This window comes from Copadichromis virginalis, linkage group LG11 (assembly GCF_057382275.1).
Source record: "Copadichromis virginalis isolate Kocher_CV1m ecotype Utaka linkage group LG11, C_Virginalis_male_GT1.1, whole genome shotgun sequence".
Classification (NCBI taxonomy): Eukaryota; Metazoa; Chordata; class Actinopteri; order Cichliformes; family Cichlidae; genus Copadichromis; species Copadichromis virginalis.
Genome location: NC_140628.1, coordinates 33,228,875 through 33,246,135, shown reverse-complemented (window position 1 = coordinate 33,246,135; position 17,261 = coordinate 33,228,875). Strand labels below are relative to the sequence as shown.

The following is a 17,261-nucleotide window of genomic DNA, read 5'->3' as shown; positions in this document are numbered from 1 at the left end:
GTTGCCATACACAAAACAATATCATAAACCGCTGGAGGCATACATTAATTGTTGCTCATATTAAATTTAGTGCAAAGGAAATTCCAAAATAATACACACAAGTTTGCAAACTGTAACGTATATGGATCCATATATCAGCTAAACATGAACAATATATAGTGACTGCCCTTATTTACAGTATTATAGACATTTTACAACCTTAATTATAAAAAGTGTAGTTGTATAGGCTTGCTCAGTGTAAATGTGATAAGCATTTAATCAAATCGTTAATTGACAAATGCCCTGTATTAGATTAAACACTCTAATGAAATACAAAGCTCTTTGTGAGGATTGGGCTATAATACTGAACAACCGATCTATACAGGGAGTGCAGAATTATTAGGCAAATGAGTATTTTGTCCACATCATCCTCTTCATGCATGTTGTCTTACTCCAAGCTGTATAGGCTCGAAAGCCTACTACCAATTAAGCATATTAGGTGATGTGTATCTCTGTAATGAGAAGGGGTGTGGTCTAATGACATCAACACCCTATATTAGGTGTGCATAATTATTAGGCAACGTCCTTTCCTTTGGCAAAATGGGTCAAAAGAAGGACTTGACAGGCTCAGAAAAGTCAAAAATAGTGAGATAACTTGCAGAGGGATGCAGCAGTCTCAAAATTGCAAATCTTCTGAAGCGTGATCATCGAACAATCAAGCGTTTCATTCAAAATAGTCAACAGGGTCGCAAGAAGCGTGTGGAAAAACCAAGGCGCAAAATAACTGCCCATGAACTGAGAAAAGTCAAGCGTGCAGCTGCCAAGATGCCACTTGCCACCAGTTTGGCCATATTTCAGAGCTGCAACATCACTGGAGTGCCCAAAAGCACAAGGTGTGCAATACTCAGAGACATGGCCAAGGTAAGAAAGGCTGAAAGACGACCACCACTGAACAAGACACACAAGCTGAAACGTCAAGACTGGGCCAAGAAATATCTCAGGACTGGTTTTTCTAAGGTTTTATGGACTGATGAAATGAGAGTTAGTCTTGATGGGCCAGATGGATGGGCCCGTGGCTGGATTGGTAAAGGGCAGAGAGCTCCAGTCCGACTCAGACGCCAGCAAGGTGGAGGTGGAGTACTGGTTTGGGCTGGTATCATCAAAGATGAGCTTGTGGGGCCTTTTCGGGTTGAGGATGGAGTCAAGCTCAACTCCCAGTCCTACTGCCAGTTTCTGGAAGACACCTTCTTCAAGCAGTGGTACAGGAAGAAGTCTGCATCCTTCAAGAAAAACATGATTTTCATGCAGGACAATGCTCCATCACACGTGTCCAAGTACTCCACAGCGTGGCTGGCAAGAAAGGGTATAAAAGAAGAAAAACTAATGACATGGCCACCTTGTTCACCTGATCTGAACCCCATTGAGAACCTGTGGTCCATCATCAAATGTGAGATTTACAAGGAGGGAAAACAGTACACCTCTCTGAACAGTGTCTGGGAGGCTGTGGTTGCTGCTGCACGCAATGTTGATGGTGAACAGATCAAAACACTGACAGAATCCATGGATGGCAGGCTTTTGAGTGTCCTTGCAAAGAAAGGTGGCTATATTGGTCGCTGATTTGTTTTTGTTTTGTTTTTGAATGTCAGAAATGTATATTTGTGAATGTGGAGATGTTATATTGGTTTCACTGGTAAAAATAAATAATTGAAATGGGTATATATTTGTTTTTTGTTAAGTTGCCTAATAATTATGCACAGTAATAGTCACCTGCACACACAGATATCCCCCTAAAATAGCTAAAACTAAAAACAAACTAAAAACTACTTCCAAAAACATTCAGCTTTGATATTAATGAGTTTTTTGGGTTCATTGTGAACATGGTTGTTGTTCAATAATAAAATTATTCCTCAAAAATACAACTTGCCTAATAATTCTGCACTCCCTGTACAGCCATGAGCTAGGTGCAAACACAAATACCCTCTTTTGTTCCAGGTTTAATTACAACATCAACACAATAATTTGGTAACAAACACAAACTTAAGTTTAAGCTCAACCCAAGTCTGCGCTGAATGTGTGTATATTTGTATAGCCGTGATTAAAGCTCACTTACAGCAATATTTAAAACAAAAGAGTTAGAGTTGGAAGGTATTATAGGGGAGCAGTTACTGACTATGTGGTAGTGACAAATATTATCAAATTCAGTGAATGTGGATTCACTGAAGACAAAGGAGACAAAGGAGAAAAGTCGGAAAACATAAACTGTAGCAATTTTAAGTCTTTGTACAATTAATATAATTACTTGAAATGTTGTATCTATAATACATTGACCTCAGACACAGACTCAAACTTCTTGTCTTCTACTTAAAAGCCATTTTCCATGCCTTTATTGTGGTTGTAATTACTCCTTCCTTGCTTTTGTTCAGGGGCAGAACAGTGATCTGTGCCTACTCCATTGAAGATACTGAACAGGCCTTCTCCACATCTAAGCTGAAGGGCTACAGCGGTCAACTCACTGGCACACGCCCTGGGACTGTAAGTAAAACCTAACAACCATCAATCCTGCTATTTTTTTAATTAAAGCCCAGTGCAAAAAATGTAATGAGTTAATTCATATTTTTAAATATAATTCAGGTGTTATTTATAAAGGAATGACTCAATACAAAATAAATTATTTGGAGTCCATCGGAATAGAGTTCGTCACTTTTTCCCTTAGTGTCTCCGCAAAACCCCCGGAGCAGCGGAGAATCAAAACAATGTGAAAACTCTTGGGGTGATGAGATACCACCCAGAAATTGAGGATGTGATCCGGCCTGTTGGTGTGGCTCCACTTGACCTGCCCTCAGATGACCAAATCACACATACAGTGGCGGACATCGTACGGGCAGTTAACGATGAACACTACAGCGTTCTTTACCTTGGAACAGGTGTGTGTCTGAGTGTGTGTTTATGTACAAGCACATGTGCTTGTGTGTTGTTATGTGTGTTGTTAGCTTACAATGTCTCTTGTCATGCTAAAGGGTTTTGTTAGCTATCTGAAAGCAACTAATGAGTAGCTATTTTCTGTTCTTTAGCTGCACTGTCCCCACATCAGTAGTATTTACATTTACCTCTGCAGTCCTTTCCTTAAGAATTGTTTTTCTTTACAATATAATATTCTGCGCTTCACTTCAAATACTGCTTCTGATGAGCAGCATTTGCATATTAGCCACTCTCTACTGTCCCGGTTCAACATGCAACACTAGATTAGAAACGAAAAACAAACACAGACTAAAATATGATTTAAAAAAAATTACCGCTAAGATATTCTTAAATTCTCAATACAAGCTGTGAATATTAAATGTGAAAAACTGACAAACTGTCAAAATATTTTCTTCTCAAAATCTAGTCAAACAATCCATAGCCTTCACAAGACTATTTCTATTTGATCAAAGCAGCAATTCTGAGCTGCTGCTTCCCATAGCAGTTACTGGAAAAATTGTGTTGTGCCTAAGGGAGATCACTATGGCAACCATCACAAGTCATATGCTCGTGTGTCCATGAGTGTCTCACCACTCAAGTTCACCAAAGATGAGTGAGTGTCATCTTTCAAAGTGCAAATTGTGACTGCTGCAGTGTATATGTGCTTGTCATTCATAAAGCTTTTCTGGTGGTATTAAAAAAGGCAGATTGATTTCCTCTCACTATGAGCTCTACAAACTGTGCCAGTAATAGGAGGGAAAGGATGGTGAGCTATGAGCAGCAATGGGTCTCTATGGTGGCCTAAAAAGAAAGTAGAGCAGTTTGAGTCACACTGGTATCTGAGGCTGTGGGAACACATTGTACTGCTGTTTCCTACTGACAAAATATTTCCTGTTTCTTGTTTTTACTTTCAGGGACAGTAATTGGCATGCAGAACAGAGCTTGTGTTATCCATTACAACACAGGTTATATGTTACAGTTCAGCTTTTACAATTTTCAGATTCCCTTTGTGATCACTTCTGAATTGTCGTTTAAGAGCGTTCATTTTCCCTTCTGTTTAATATTGCATCACCTCCACCTCAGAGTGCTGGATAAATATTCATTCTGTGTATCCCGTCAAGCTCATCAGTCTGCATAAATTATTTCATACATGCTCTTGTATCTGTGTAAATGATGGTGAGAAGCTGCCTTCTTAAAATAATTCAGTCTTTAGTGAGTGAAGAAGACAGGCAGCTCATGCATAGTTGGGTAGTTGCATTGTTACAGTCTTAATTTAATAAAAGGGGTACAAGTGATGAGCGCATGTCCACCTCGAAACCACAGACAATGGAATCATAGAGAGGCATTTTCTTCAGACATTAGTCTTTCTTGGTAAAAACCCTGGTAAGTCTTATTTAACTTATTCTGCCTCATTTACCTTGCTTTAATTTAATTATGTGCAAAGTTCTTCTTAAATGAAAAAATCATTTAAATTAAAAATATCTTACAAAGCTGAGCTTAAAAAACAAAAACAAAAGCAAAGCAATAATTAGTAGGCAGGACAAAAAACACCACGAGTGCTGCAATGTTCAATATAATTACTTCCAGTAAGGAGTGAGCGGAAGACCAGCTGAAGCTGGCATTTACACTTTGTTGTACACTTTGTTAGTTTGCTTTAAATCTGTTATGTTGTATTTGCTATTGTTTGGACAAATTCATTTAGTTTGATAAGAATGCTGCAATTCAAAGTCCAAAGCAGACCAAACAACCACTTTGATTCAATCTAAAATGACATGACTGAGAACACAGACATATGCTAAAGTATTTAGAAAAAGGATCGTCTGATGAAAAGTTTTTGTTTTTTGTTTTTTTTAATTATACAAAGAGAAATTGTACAGAAGCAATCAAAAGAAAACATTGCAACAACAGCAACAAAATAACAACCAGTTAGGTTGTTGGCAATAGGTCAGAAACAAAAATTAGGGTTTAAAAGACCATGGGAATTAAAGTGAAGAGAGGGAGGGATTTAGCACTCCCACTCACACTTAAAGGCTCAAGTAGAACGACAAGACTCTTGTTGCTGTTATGCAAAACACCAATTTGATGGCAGTTTCTATGGAAGTGGAAAACATCACTTACTCAACTTCCTCTCATCTAATTTCTGCACCAACCTCTTGTTTATTCTAGTCACAGCTCTTTGCCAAAGTGATGTATTTGAAGGCTAATTGAACTCCCTTTAACATGTTGACCTAGAACAAGCTGACAGGGTGGTGCCCAACTCCTAATTAGCTAAATAGTGCACTGTATATTTTGCTTTTTAAACCCATGTAACTAGTCTCAGTGGGACTACACTATAAGATATAAACTGACAAAACACAACAGTTTTTGACAGAGTGAGTTTCTTAGTCTTTTGATCTCTAGCCAACAAATATTTCAACAAAATTTATGCATATAATAACTGGCTACTTCAATAACTGTAACAGGATATTTTCTGCAAGCTGCTGCAAATCTGCTTTCATACAGCAGAGTTATTGTAGTGCTAGAGTGGTATAGATAATGTACCCAAATCTCAGCCAGGGGTTGAGTTTGATAATGTACAGTAGGTGCTGGGTTTTCACAAGGACGAAAATTACTTGGAATAGACAAAATGTTGTCTCTAGCTCCTGTGTGTGGATTTGGATGCCGTTTTAGTAGTAACCTAATTGATGGAATTTAAAAAATGTATCCCACAGTCTTAGCTACATGTAGAGAAGAAACCAAGAGCCAGGGCTGCATTTAAGATAAAAGTCAAAGTCTTGGCCAAGGGCAGCTGCAGCCTGATCCCAATCTGAATGAAACAAAGCTAAGGTGGCGGGAAACTGACTCTTTGAAAGTTGCTGAGGCATCAGGCGTAAAAGGAGAGATCAAATAACCCCTTCAGCAGAAAAACTGTCTCAACATAGCTGTGTGGAGAGTAAAACAGTAGACCCAGAATGCAGAATGCGGAGGAGTCAAGCAAAAGCTGTTTACTAAACCAAAAATTGTAACTTAATCTAAGACACAGAAGAACAAAATACTCAGTCAATATGAAAATAGACACGAAGTCAGACAGAGAAATGTAGGAAGCGGAACTAAAACAAAACATGATAGAAAACTAACACTCTGAACCGAAAACAAGGCAAAAGAAACTAATAAAGGCACGAACACTAACACCTTAGAAGGAAACACATTAAGGCCAGAGTTTAAATGTGAAAACTGACACAAAGAAATTCTGTCGAATCCACTGTAAGATTCAATAGCACCGTTTTAAGACACACTGGGACAGTTATCACTGTCACCTCACAGCAGGAAAGTTCACAGTTCAAACTAAGCTGCCAGCTGGGACCTTTCTGTGCAGAGTTCGATGTTCTCCCTGTGCCTTTCTGGGTTCTCTCTAGGTACTCCAGCTTCCTCCCATAATCCACAGACATGCATGTAAGGTTAATTGGTGATAATAATAATAATGGATACTTTATTGATCCCCATGGGGAAATTACTTGTTTTTCTCTGCATTTGACCCATTCACTCAGTGAAGCAGTGGGCAGCCCACTAAGCAGGCGCCCGGGGAGCAGTGTGTAGGGACGGTACCTTGCTCAGGGGTACCTCAGGGTAGCCGTTAAGTGGATTCGAACCGCCGACCTTCCGATCATGGGGCGACCACTTTACCTACTGAGCTATCCCTGCCCAATAGTGATTCTAAATTAGCTGAAGGTGTGAATGTGAGAATGAATGGTTGTCTCTCTCTCTCTCTGTGATGGACACTTCCACTTCTCCAATTCAGGGTGGAAAAGAGGGCTGAAAACTATTCCAGCTCCAATAGGGCGAGAGGTAGGATACATCCTAAACAGGTTGCCAGTCTGTCACAGGGCTAACACAGAGAGATAGATCATTCCCGATCATTCACACTCATATTCACACCTATTGGGAATTTAGAATCACCAATTAATCCAAAAACACGTGGAGAGTTGGTGGTTTTGAACCCAGGACGTTCTTGCTGTGAGGCAACAACTACTGTTCCACCATGATGCCCGAATTGCATAATTGATTCAGAAAAATGATGAATGAACACGGGTTTCACTCTCCAAGCCCAGTGTTTTAAAGTATTCTCTCTGTACCTTTTCTGCTCATGTAAGCAGACAATAAAAGTTAGCAGTTTTGGATGAGTTTTAAATGAGGGAATTCAAAGATGTTAATGTTTAAGAAAGACTGTAGTTATGGCAAGGGAAGCTTATGATGGATGTGATTACTACCCCAAGAATCATTTGTTCACAAAGAACTCTCTTTGTTTTATCCTGCCTAAAAACCGTAGAAGTTTCTTCAATATGAAAAACATTCCTGAGATATTCTGATATCTATAAAGACATATAGACTCAGTGTTATTCATGTATACAAAGGGGAGAGAAGGAAAAGTGAGCTGCAATTGGCCCCTGAAGTTCAATAGCCCAAAAAAGCAACAAAGGAAAAATAGATCGCAACCTTTGAGAGGCAGTGGAAAAAGTGGAGCATTTAGCCTTTGTTACAGGGGACTACTTGAAATGGAGCAAAGCTAAAGGACAGTAGTGAAAGATTTGTTTTCCTGCTTTACCTCAGTGACATAGTGAACACTACAAGATGCAGAACTGCCTGGACCATTTCAGTCATCGAGGTGATATAGCAGAAATCTCCCTTGAGGGATGGAAGAAATGTCATCTGTTTCAAGATGACTTTATGTTATTTTCTGTTAAGACAGTGGCACACGATGTGTCAGTAACTTAAAGGTAAGACACAGACCAATGAGCTATCTGACTAGAAAAACAATCTGGGGAAGTGAATGTACTGAATGTATTGTAACTTAGAGAGAAGAGAGTTCAATCTTGTTACCAAAAACAGGCCCATTTTAATTATCGTTATCATACCTGGAAAGCTTTTATATAATAGGTGCACATAACTGCAAAGTTTTAAAAGGGTACTGGGATAAGAATTTACAGTAAATGAGTATGATGTGTCAGCAAACCTCATCTGAAAAAGCTAAATATAACAAGAAAAAAACTGATTTACTCAACAGATGCCACTGAGTTCAGCACTGTCACCCTTTTCCCCCTCAGAATATCTTGCGGCTGTCTTTGTGCTGATATACACTGTTTAGATAAAGGAGCTGAAAATAGCATTTGACGGGATTAAAGAACCACATAAGAATAAATTAGATAAAATATGAAATGTTATCTTTGACAACAGGGGATAAAAGATTTGAAGTTTATGAAAAAGAGACGAGGCAGTTTGAGGACAAAGGAAGTCCAAGCGGCAGCAAGAACCTGCCTGTCTAATTATAAATGAGAAAGAGCCTCACAGAAGGAGCATTCAGGATGTGAGAAAAAAAATAAGGTATCACAGTAATCACATTTTCACAGTAGGGAGAAAAAACATTGAGAGAGGAAAAAAAGATGCAACAAAAGAATAAAACAAGTTTGAACTGTTTTGTTTTCTGGCATCAACAAAGGCCCATCGAAGTGCATGTACTGCACTGAGGGTAGAACATTTACATTTCAATTTTTATGAAACAGTTTGCAGCAAAAAAAGAACTAAAAACAAGGAAAATATGCAGAAGAGATTATGAAAAACTTGGCTGTTTAGTAGTGTAACCTGATTGTACAAATCAAAGTGGCTCAAAGCTAGAATAGTGACTTGTCAGTTTTCAAACTCAAGCTGAATGCAAAGCAACATTATTAACCAACATAAATTAGCAAAGCTAAAGAATGGTGTACTAAATCCTCCAAATAGGGCTTACTTCCTTCGCTCTAAGTGACAGTTGGATCAAGTATTTACATGGACGATGTGCTGTGAACATGACTTTGCTCATTTGTGCAGCAATAAAAATCCCCTTTCCATGTTGGAAACACAAATGCAGACAATCCAAAAGAAGAGAGAGCAGCTAACAGTTAGTAGCAAGGATACAGTTAATGAAATACAAAAAACACATTCAGTGCATTTTCACTCGAGCTCTGTGTTATTGTACGCAGCAGTAATGAGAAAAACAGATGTTTAGTAGAAGTAAGTTGTTTTGCAGCAAATTCGGTGGCTCATAGTAATAGAACAATAATAAATCGAGGCTTGCAGAAGCATTTTCACACTAAAAGCTCAAATTTGAAAGTTGCTTAAAAGTATGACTTCTTGTCTCATTCTTGAACTCATTAAACTTGCAGTAATTATTATTATATATTGGAGGATTAATCTTCCGACAGCCACTGGCTGTTTTTAATCCATGTTCTTTTTGATGTTGGAATACTATCTGGCATGAGGATTGCTGAGTGGTAGTTTCATAGAGGATGAGATATGCATGATGAGATATGCAAGAATAAAGTTGAAATAATGCAAGTCTTCAAACAAAATGTTGACATGTGGCCCTTTTAAGACCTTATTAATGCCAAATGGCATTGTGTTCTACTGATGCATGTTGATGTAATGTGTTTAATTAATAAGGACAGACCATTTGGAACCTGATTTGTGCAAACCCGGGGCAATAAATTGAGATTTACCATAAGTCTGTGTTATGGCCAAAATGTTTCAGCTCAGTTTGCAAGAAATGTACTTTTAATGCGAAACTGCATCCTTTGCTTTTGAACATTTAGTATCCAGAGGGGATACTAAATGTTCTCGGTTACTAAAAGCTGTGACATTTTTATGAAGAACAAAACAAAGTGCCTAAGTTATGAAACCGATCCAAAATTCATTCAGAATCCAAACCTCTGGGTTGATTTCCCCTGCTGCCCATAGAACTCAGACATTTAAGGTTACATCACCATTGGTAACATGACTTCCTGTCTTAAGTTATTTTTCCAGGTAATCATTTTGCACTGTTCAACTAAAGAAAAGCTATTTTTGAGCTGAAATTCTTATCTGCCATTTTGTATTTGGACAACCTATCTGTCATAAAACCTCAACAGAAGCATAACAGGGGCTGGAACTCAGTTTTAACAAAGAAATTGAAAAAGAAAATACCACAAAGAATGTGTGGCTTTTTCATATGTAATCGTTTCCTCTTTTCTCCTTTGTCTTATACAGAACAAGGCAAAATTCTCAAAGTTCTTCATACCAGTGAGGATGTCTTCATCATATCTCAATACTCTCTGTTTCACAATGAAGGCCCTGTTCTAAACATGGCTATTGATACCCAAAAGGTATGAGTAATTATGTTGATTTGTGTGGTAGAATGTGATTTTAGCTACATTTGTCATTATAAATATGCATTAGGGCTTGGGCTATGCTAGGAACGGCCACAGCCTGTGAAACATTCAAAGAAAATTAATTGTACTAGAGCTGGTTATCCTTGCCACAGCACACAAGCTACTTCATTAGGTACACCTCTCTAGTAGTAATTTAGAAATTACATGATTTACAGTCCCCAGTATGTTAAGATGGATCTAGTTTCTCTTTGAAATTGCATTTAAGGGTTTTTGTTTGTTTGTTTGTTTGTTTGTTTGTTTGTTTGTTTGTTTGTTTGTTTGTTTTTTCAGAGAATCATGGTAAATGTGAATACTTTACACATTATGAGTAGTGGGCGGGGCATCCTGTTTGCCTTCAGAACTAACTTGATCAACAAGTAACTGAAAATATTCTTCAAAGATTTTGGTCCATATTGACATGATCACACAGCTGCTGCAGATTTGTCAGCTGCAAATGTCCTGTACTGAATTGAGATCTGGTGACTTTGGAGTCCATTTGAATACAGTGAACTCATGGTCATGTTCAATAAACCACTTTTTTAACTTTTTAAAATTGTGCATTATCCTTCTGGATATGGCCATCGGACGATGGGTACGCTATGATCATACAGGGATGAACATAGTTAGCAACAATAAACATGTAGCCTGTGGCATTCAAACAATGCAGTTAGTACTAAGGTACTCAACGTGTGCAAAGGAAATATCCAACACACCATTAAACCCCAACCAGCAGGGACCATTTTTACAAGCCAGGGTGGAAACATGCTTTCATAAAGTTTATGCCAAATTATGAGCCTGCTTTTTAAATGTTGCAGAAGAAATTGAGACTCGTCAGACTAGGTAATTTTTTTCCAATCTTCTATTGACCAATTCTGGCGAGTCCATGTGAAATGTACCCTCAGTTTTCTATTCTAAGCTGGCAGGAGTTCCAGCTTCCCTGAATAAGTTTCCCACATGTCAATTGCCTTTTTTTTCATTTTCTAAGCATAATTAATCTACAAATACATTCTCTATTTGCTATCTTATTGTAATTTGATATAATTGAGGCTTAAATTGTTAATATTAAATAGTCATTTGTCCTTAGTTTGTCCCATGAAATTATGTTAATTTGGGTATTAGTTTCATTGTCAATCAAGATGACTACTTGCAGTGGTTTAAGTATAAAGATAGCTCTGTCTGCTATTTATGGCTTTAATATTGATGCTACTATATTGCATCATCCTCCAAAGGGACACCTGTATGTTGCTACAGCGATGGAGGTCCAGCGACTGCCTCTGGCTGACTGCAGTCGCTATGGTGACACCTGCAGAGAGTGCATCCTTTCCCGGGATCCATACTGTGGCTGGGACAAGTCCAGGAGGAAGTGCGTCGCCATCCCACCCGCGTACAATTCCTCAACTGGGTATGATTAGATGTGATGTTACTGCTATTGTTGGTTTTTATTTGAGCAGACAACAGGCTTTCATTAGCAATCTTAACAACACAGCATCAATTCCAGCAGAAAAATTACATTTCATATATTTTGATTGACAGTAAAAATGGCTGCAAATACAAAGTAGCTTCAGTTTCGGGGGGGCATGACATGCTACTGCTACTTCCACTGTTTGACATGATTAATAAGTTTTCACTTGGTTTAATACATGTTGTTTATTTTCAGTTAGAAAAAAAATTACAAGTTAATTGTATAGAGTTTTAAACCTTTAACTCCTTTGTCCTTCCTCTGCCACATTTTGGAGTCATTTGTCTGCATGTTTTAATTTTTAACAATGCAGTGGCTCATAAACCATTTGTGGCACTAATAAGAAATTTGTCCTCTGTCTTATTTTCCAACAGGGGAATCATTCAGAATTTGGACGGTTCAAACTCCTCAGTTTGTGAGGAAGCTGCTGGTGAGCCTTTATCAACTTTCTCCCACTTTCTCTCCATCTTAATTAAACCAAAATAGGAACCTTTCTGAGCAGCTACAGTAAAAAAGATGATTATCATATAATTGAGCAGATTCCAAAAACCCAAAGGGACAGATTTTTTTTAGCATATTATAGCTTGCCCTGTTTCAGAGTTCAAATCCAGTTATGACCTCATAAAATGATTGCAGTTTGTAGTCTCTCAAGAGAAAGCGATCTACTCAAGTGATCTGACCTTAGCATTGCATTTATTCCAAGTTGTGCCACTGGTGTCAAATGACCTTCCTATAAACACAGTAAGAGGTTGATCTATTTTCTTGAAAAACAGTATACAAAGATTATGAGAAGCAAACGCCTTTAAACTCAAATCAGGATTAATCTAAGAAACAGCAGTAATGCAAACCAGTGCCAAATCTCATAGCACGCTACTGCCTGCCAGGCTTTCTCGCCTCAAAGGGCATGCTGTTTACAGTGATACTATTCAAAATGCAGATCTAGTTTCTGGTCTTAAGACAAAGCAGCCTTGCTTCCTTCATCTTTATGAGTAGGTTGAAAAATTCAGATGAGGGGGTTTGTTATCATTTTCAGTGACTTCTTGGACAGTTGGTTACATTATAATTGTTTTAACTGTGAATTGTGTAGTGGAAAACAGTAAGAAATATTGAATATGGAATTATACAAGTCAACAAGAAAAAATTAGAAAATAGTGAATATTGAAATCTGATAACCACCAGAAGCTGGATGATGTTATGTGAGTAATGTGAGTTCTATATTTGGTATTTTCCAGTACTTATTGGTCTTGAATATGATGTGTATTTCAAGATCTTTTGGTTTTTACTTCTGTTGAACCAGTCGCATTTTATTCTGCTTACTGTAACTGAACTTTTGCAAAGTTATTATTAGATGAACTCACCAGAGGCCTCAGCCCAAAAATGATCTGTGGGTCCATTTTGAATACTTGAAGAGACAGGAAATAATATAGAATTAGCCTTGGGCTCCAAAATTATAATAATATTGTGCTGTGTAAAAGTTCCCAATCAAATTTGCACTTGATTTTAATAATAATAATAATAATAATGGATTGGATTTATATAGCGCTTTTCAAGGCACCCAAAGCGCTTTACAATACCACTATTCATTCACTCTCACATTCATACACTGGTGGAAGCAAGCAAATAATTATAAACAAACAGGAGGCATAATGAATATGCAGACTTCAGATTTTTGGGTGCCTGAACATTTGACAATTGTCAGATTTTTTTTTACTGTTGTTGCTTTTTTATTCTGCCTCAGCAACAATTTATAAAACAATGCTAAAGGTTCAGAGCTGGAAATATGAAAGATGAAAAAGCGTTACGTGGGTTCGGTTACCAGGTGTCCACGGAGAGATCTTCACTCAGCATTTACAGCTGTAATGTTAAATTGTGAATTTCAGGTATAAAATTCCTTATCTCTCTTCCTTGACAGCTCTGAAGCTGCGTCGAACTTCCCCTAGAGAAGTATTCGTGCAGTCTAACACATCAGTCTTTCTCCCTTGCCCTGTGCACTCCTTCCATGCCACTTATCGCTGGGAAAAGGACAACTGCATTAAGAACTACCCCTGCATTTTTTCTGGAGACTTCTGTGTCCTGGGGCCAGTTGTTGACACACCCCTAAAGGAAGGTGTCTTTCGCTGCATGGCTACCGAAGACGGATTCAAGGTGGAGGTCATTTCCTTCAGGCTGGTAAACGATGGGAGGCTTCTGGCTGCCTCCCTTGCCTTCACCTTGGGGCCATCACTCCTGCTCGCCATGGCTACCCTGTGGCTTCATTAACTGCAGCTAAAACTAATGCTAACTCCTCATCCTTACTGGCTCCCAATGACAGGAAAGACAAGGAGCCATTGCTCAGAGATGAGGTTCGCAGAGCATTAAAGTGCACAGTTGCGTTGTACAGCGGCAATTTGCCGTTTTCTATTTCGGTTTTTAGAGAGGGTCCAGAAAATATCAGTGAATACGGGGTTTATTCTATATTTTTTAGAATAAAACAAAATAGCCGCAGCTTTAGCTGTCTTAATCAGATCAAAAATAGAAGACGGATACAATGCCATTTAAAATAAAGTGATTAGGAGTTAGTGTCCATGAACTCACATGTTTTGCAAGTTTAAACGTAATTCAACCATAAAGTGCTTTGCGAACCTTTCCTCTCTGACAAATAAAGATAAACATATCTTATAAGTTTGGCAAAAAACACCAATACCAGGCCACTTCTTTCTACCATTTATCTACTTATTTTGAAATTGATTGATTGTGCTTATTTGTGAATGTGTAAACCTTTAATACTGCTCTTGCATCTAATCATTCATCTTGTTATACTTGTAATGAGCTATACATTGGTATAGCTCATTAGTACTTAGAAAAATGTCTGGTATTGAGATTTCAAAAGCCTTAACACTTCTGGGACATAACTCCTAAGCACAATTTTGCAGTTGAGGCAGAATACTGCAGACTCAGTTGGACTTGGCGCTATAATTAGTGCAGCTGAGTCTAACAGCATTGCTGGGAGGAAGTGTCAGCTTTTTGACAGGAAGTAGGCGGGTGAGCACGAGCTCACCCTCGAACATCACTGTGTCTCTGCACCTCCTCTTCTGACAAAGCAGTTCTTGCATCTTTTAAGAAGATTTTATCAGACATTATTACGCCTTGTTCACAGCTTTGTCCATTTTTTGGTTTGTTTTCTTTTGATGCCCTAAACATCAGAATGTGAGAAGTATCACAACATTGTTTCTAGCATACAAGGGTTACTTTGTGAGAACTGCAAAGCAAACTGCAATTTACAAGCTTTTAACCGAAAAATCTTAAATCTTAAATATAAGTATTCAGTAAAGACATTAATCTCTGCAAAGCTGCATAAATAACTAAAAGCTGTGTGAAAGTTATGTTAACAATCATCATTGAGCTGGTTTTGGGTATGCTGTCTGGAGGTCATTAGTCTCCTGTGTCCATTAGGTTTTTGGAAACAGAGCTATTTCTTCTAAAGTCAAGCTAATGTGCTGCACATTAAATACAACATCTTCCAGCCTGGCAATGTGTAAAGATGTGAACAAGGTGTTACAGTATTGCAACTTTAAGAATGACATACTTACATTATCATAGGGGCAGATGAAGCTAAAAGGAAAGCATAACAGAGTTGCATTCAGTTGTTTTTCAGCAGAAATAAAGGCTTGTACTTAGATGTGAGATATATGTTCTATATTTTATTGTTCTGCAAATGCTGATTTCTACCATTGCTGCCTACATATGTGATAATTTGTCTTGATGGTTTGGGTTTTTATACCATAGTTAGAATGTGAAATGTGACCATTGATTGCTTTACCTCTTTCCAAGGGACATCAGAGCAAACAGACAAGACAACTGTTATTTTTCCACACTTGTATGCTGTGAAACAAAAGGCTTATTGGACATATTCAAAAAGTATTCTTTACTAATGTACAGCAGCAACCACTACCAGGGGTGAGAACAATGGGCTTAGAACAAAACGTCTCACTTGAAATGCACCTAGTGCATCGTCTTTTAATTTTTTCTGATAACATTGGGGTGGAATTATAAGGAAAACAAATTAAAGCCAAATGCAAAATGAATGATTTGTCAATGTAGCTGCAGTTGAGCGGTACTGAAGTGCCCAAAACTATGCCCAACCTTATGAATACTGATCAGCTGACTAAAGAAGTAGACTTGTGTGGTAATGAATTATGCAGTGGATTAGCATGTCCTCCAGAGCTTTGAGAATTATCATTCACTAATGGTACATAAATATAGCCATGCCGAGCTTTCCACAGTGGCAGAAATGTCATTAATAGCTAATTAGACAATAGAGCTGGCTTGTCATGTCCTGTATTAAAGAACTCATTTTATATCATGAGGGATAGGGCCAGCAGACATGTTCCCAAATGTGAAAATTGTGAGACAGACTTACATTTCTCACTTTTCTTGGTTGTGTGTTGCTGCTCAGGGATCTGCTTATTTTATGCCTTGCACTGATGCAGCCTATTGACTGTGCTAAAAAGGAAAAAAAACAATTGAAAAAAAACAAAGCTGTGTTGAGCCTCATCCGCCTGGCACTTACCGCTTCCTCTTATGCTTATTTGTGAAGTCCCGTGCTCCATGCCATGCATAATGTTTCCTGTCAGACAAACCCTGAGCACATGTACAACATCGGTCTTCCTCTCAGCCAAACAACATACACAGATATACTGCAGGTCTAACATGCATATTAGTTGTGTCTCTGTGTTAACACCAGGTTTGGAATATAACACCAGCCACCAGCCTGGTAAACTGTTAGTAGAGGCTGTTAACAACTTTTATCCTGCCAGAGAATTTTGGCATCAAACTAACTCGGCATACAAAGATGTGTTAAAATAATTTCCTCGATAACCTTATCTATATTTCGACTAATAAGTACTGTATGGGTCGATGTAATTTCATCCAGATAGTTGTTTTGCAGGACACTTTAAGAAGAATTGCCTATTCTGTCCAGTTCTAACAAGCCAAATGATCCTGATATCTTAAGCTTCATCACTGTGCCCCTTGTCCATACAATCTACTTACTGAAAGCAACAGATAAAGAAAAGCTTTAGTCATTTGTTCTGATGCTTAAGAATCAGTTTATATTCTCAAATTTACCTTACCTTATGGATAATTGCTTTCCTTTACAAGTAGCATAGACTGACGTAGCATTACATTGCTACTAGAGCATGGCATATGGTTCATGTCACTGTGAGAGCGAAGAAGTGGTTAATTTTAAGATGAATGTGAAGATCTAAGGTGGCAGATATCATTTTCAGAGGAAGTTGTGGATGAAAAGTGTCAAATTAAACTTCTGAAAAATCGTTATGAGAATGAAAATTTTTTAATCTTCTTAGTGAAGACTGGTTTATGTGTAACTGCTAGCTCTTTTACTGTTAAAATCTACTTTGTTAAATGTATTCTTCTTTTATTCGTATTGTTGTAGTCAGGTGCAAACCTTGTATACAAGCTTTTGATCCTGCAGTGATATTTTTCCTCATAGTTTGCTAGGTAAATTGTAACAACAGTTTCTAAACGTGCATAATAACTCAAAAATAAATACAGTACTGCAGTAGATGCATTCACAATAGTTACTTACCTAACCAATGACTTCTTCTGATAGACTGGTGACTACAATTGTGACTACATAGGAATTCAGTATATATAATCATTGCATCTGA

The 17,261-nt window shown here is 37.9% G+C and overlaps 1 protein-coding gene across 1 annotated transcript in view; it reads left to right on the top strand.

The window, feature by feature from the left end:
- The window catches only part of LOC146699150 (semaphorin-7A), a 37,767-nt gene extending 23,514 nt beyond the window's left edge, over positions 1-14,253 (top strand). Inside the window, exons 9-14 of the mRNA XM_085472104.1 lie at positions 2,403-2,511; positions 2,693-2,903; positions 9,973-10,088; positions 11,363-11,535; positions 11,967-12,022; positions 13,505-14,253. Coding sequence (XP_085328230.1) covers positions 2,403-2,511; positions 2,693-2,903; positions 9,973-10,088; positions 11,363-11,535; positions 11,967-12,022; positions 13,505-13,851 — 1,012 coding nt within the window. The 3' untranslated portion in view covers positions 13,852-14,253. The remainder of the gene's footprint in view (positions 1-2,402; positions 2,512-2,692; positions 2,904-9,972; positions 10,089-11,362; positions 11,536-11,966; positions 12,023-13,504) is intronic.
- Positions 14,254-17,261: the final 3,008 nt, after the last annotated feature.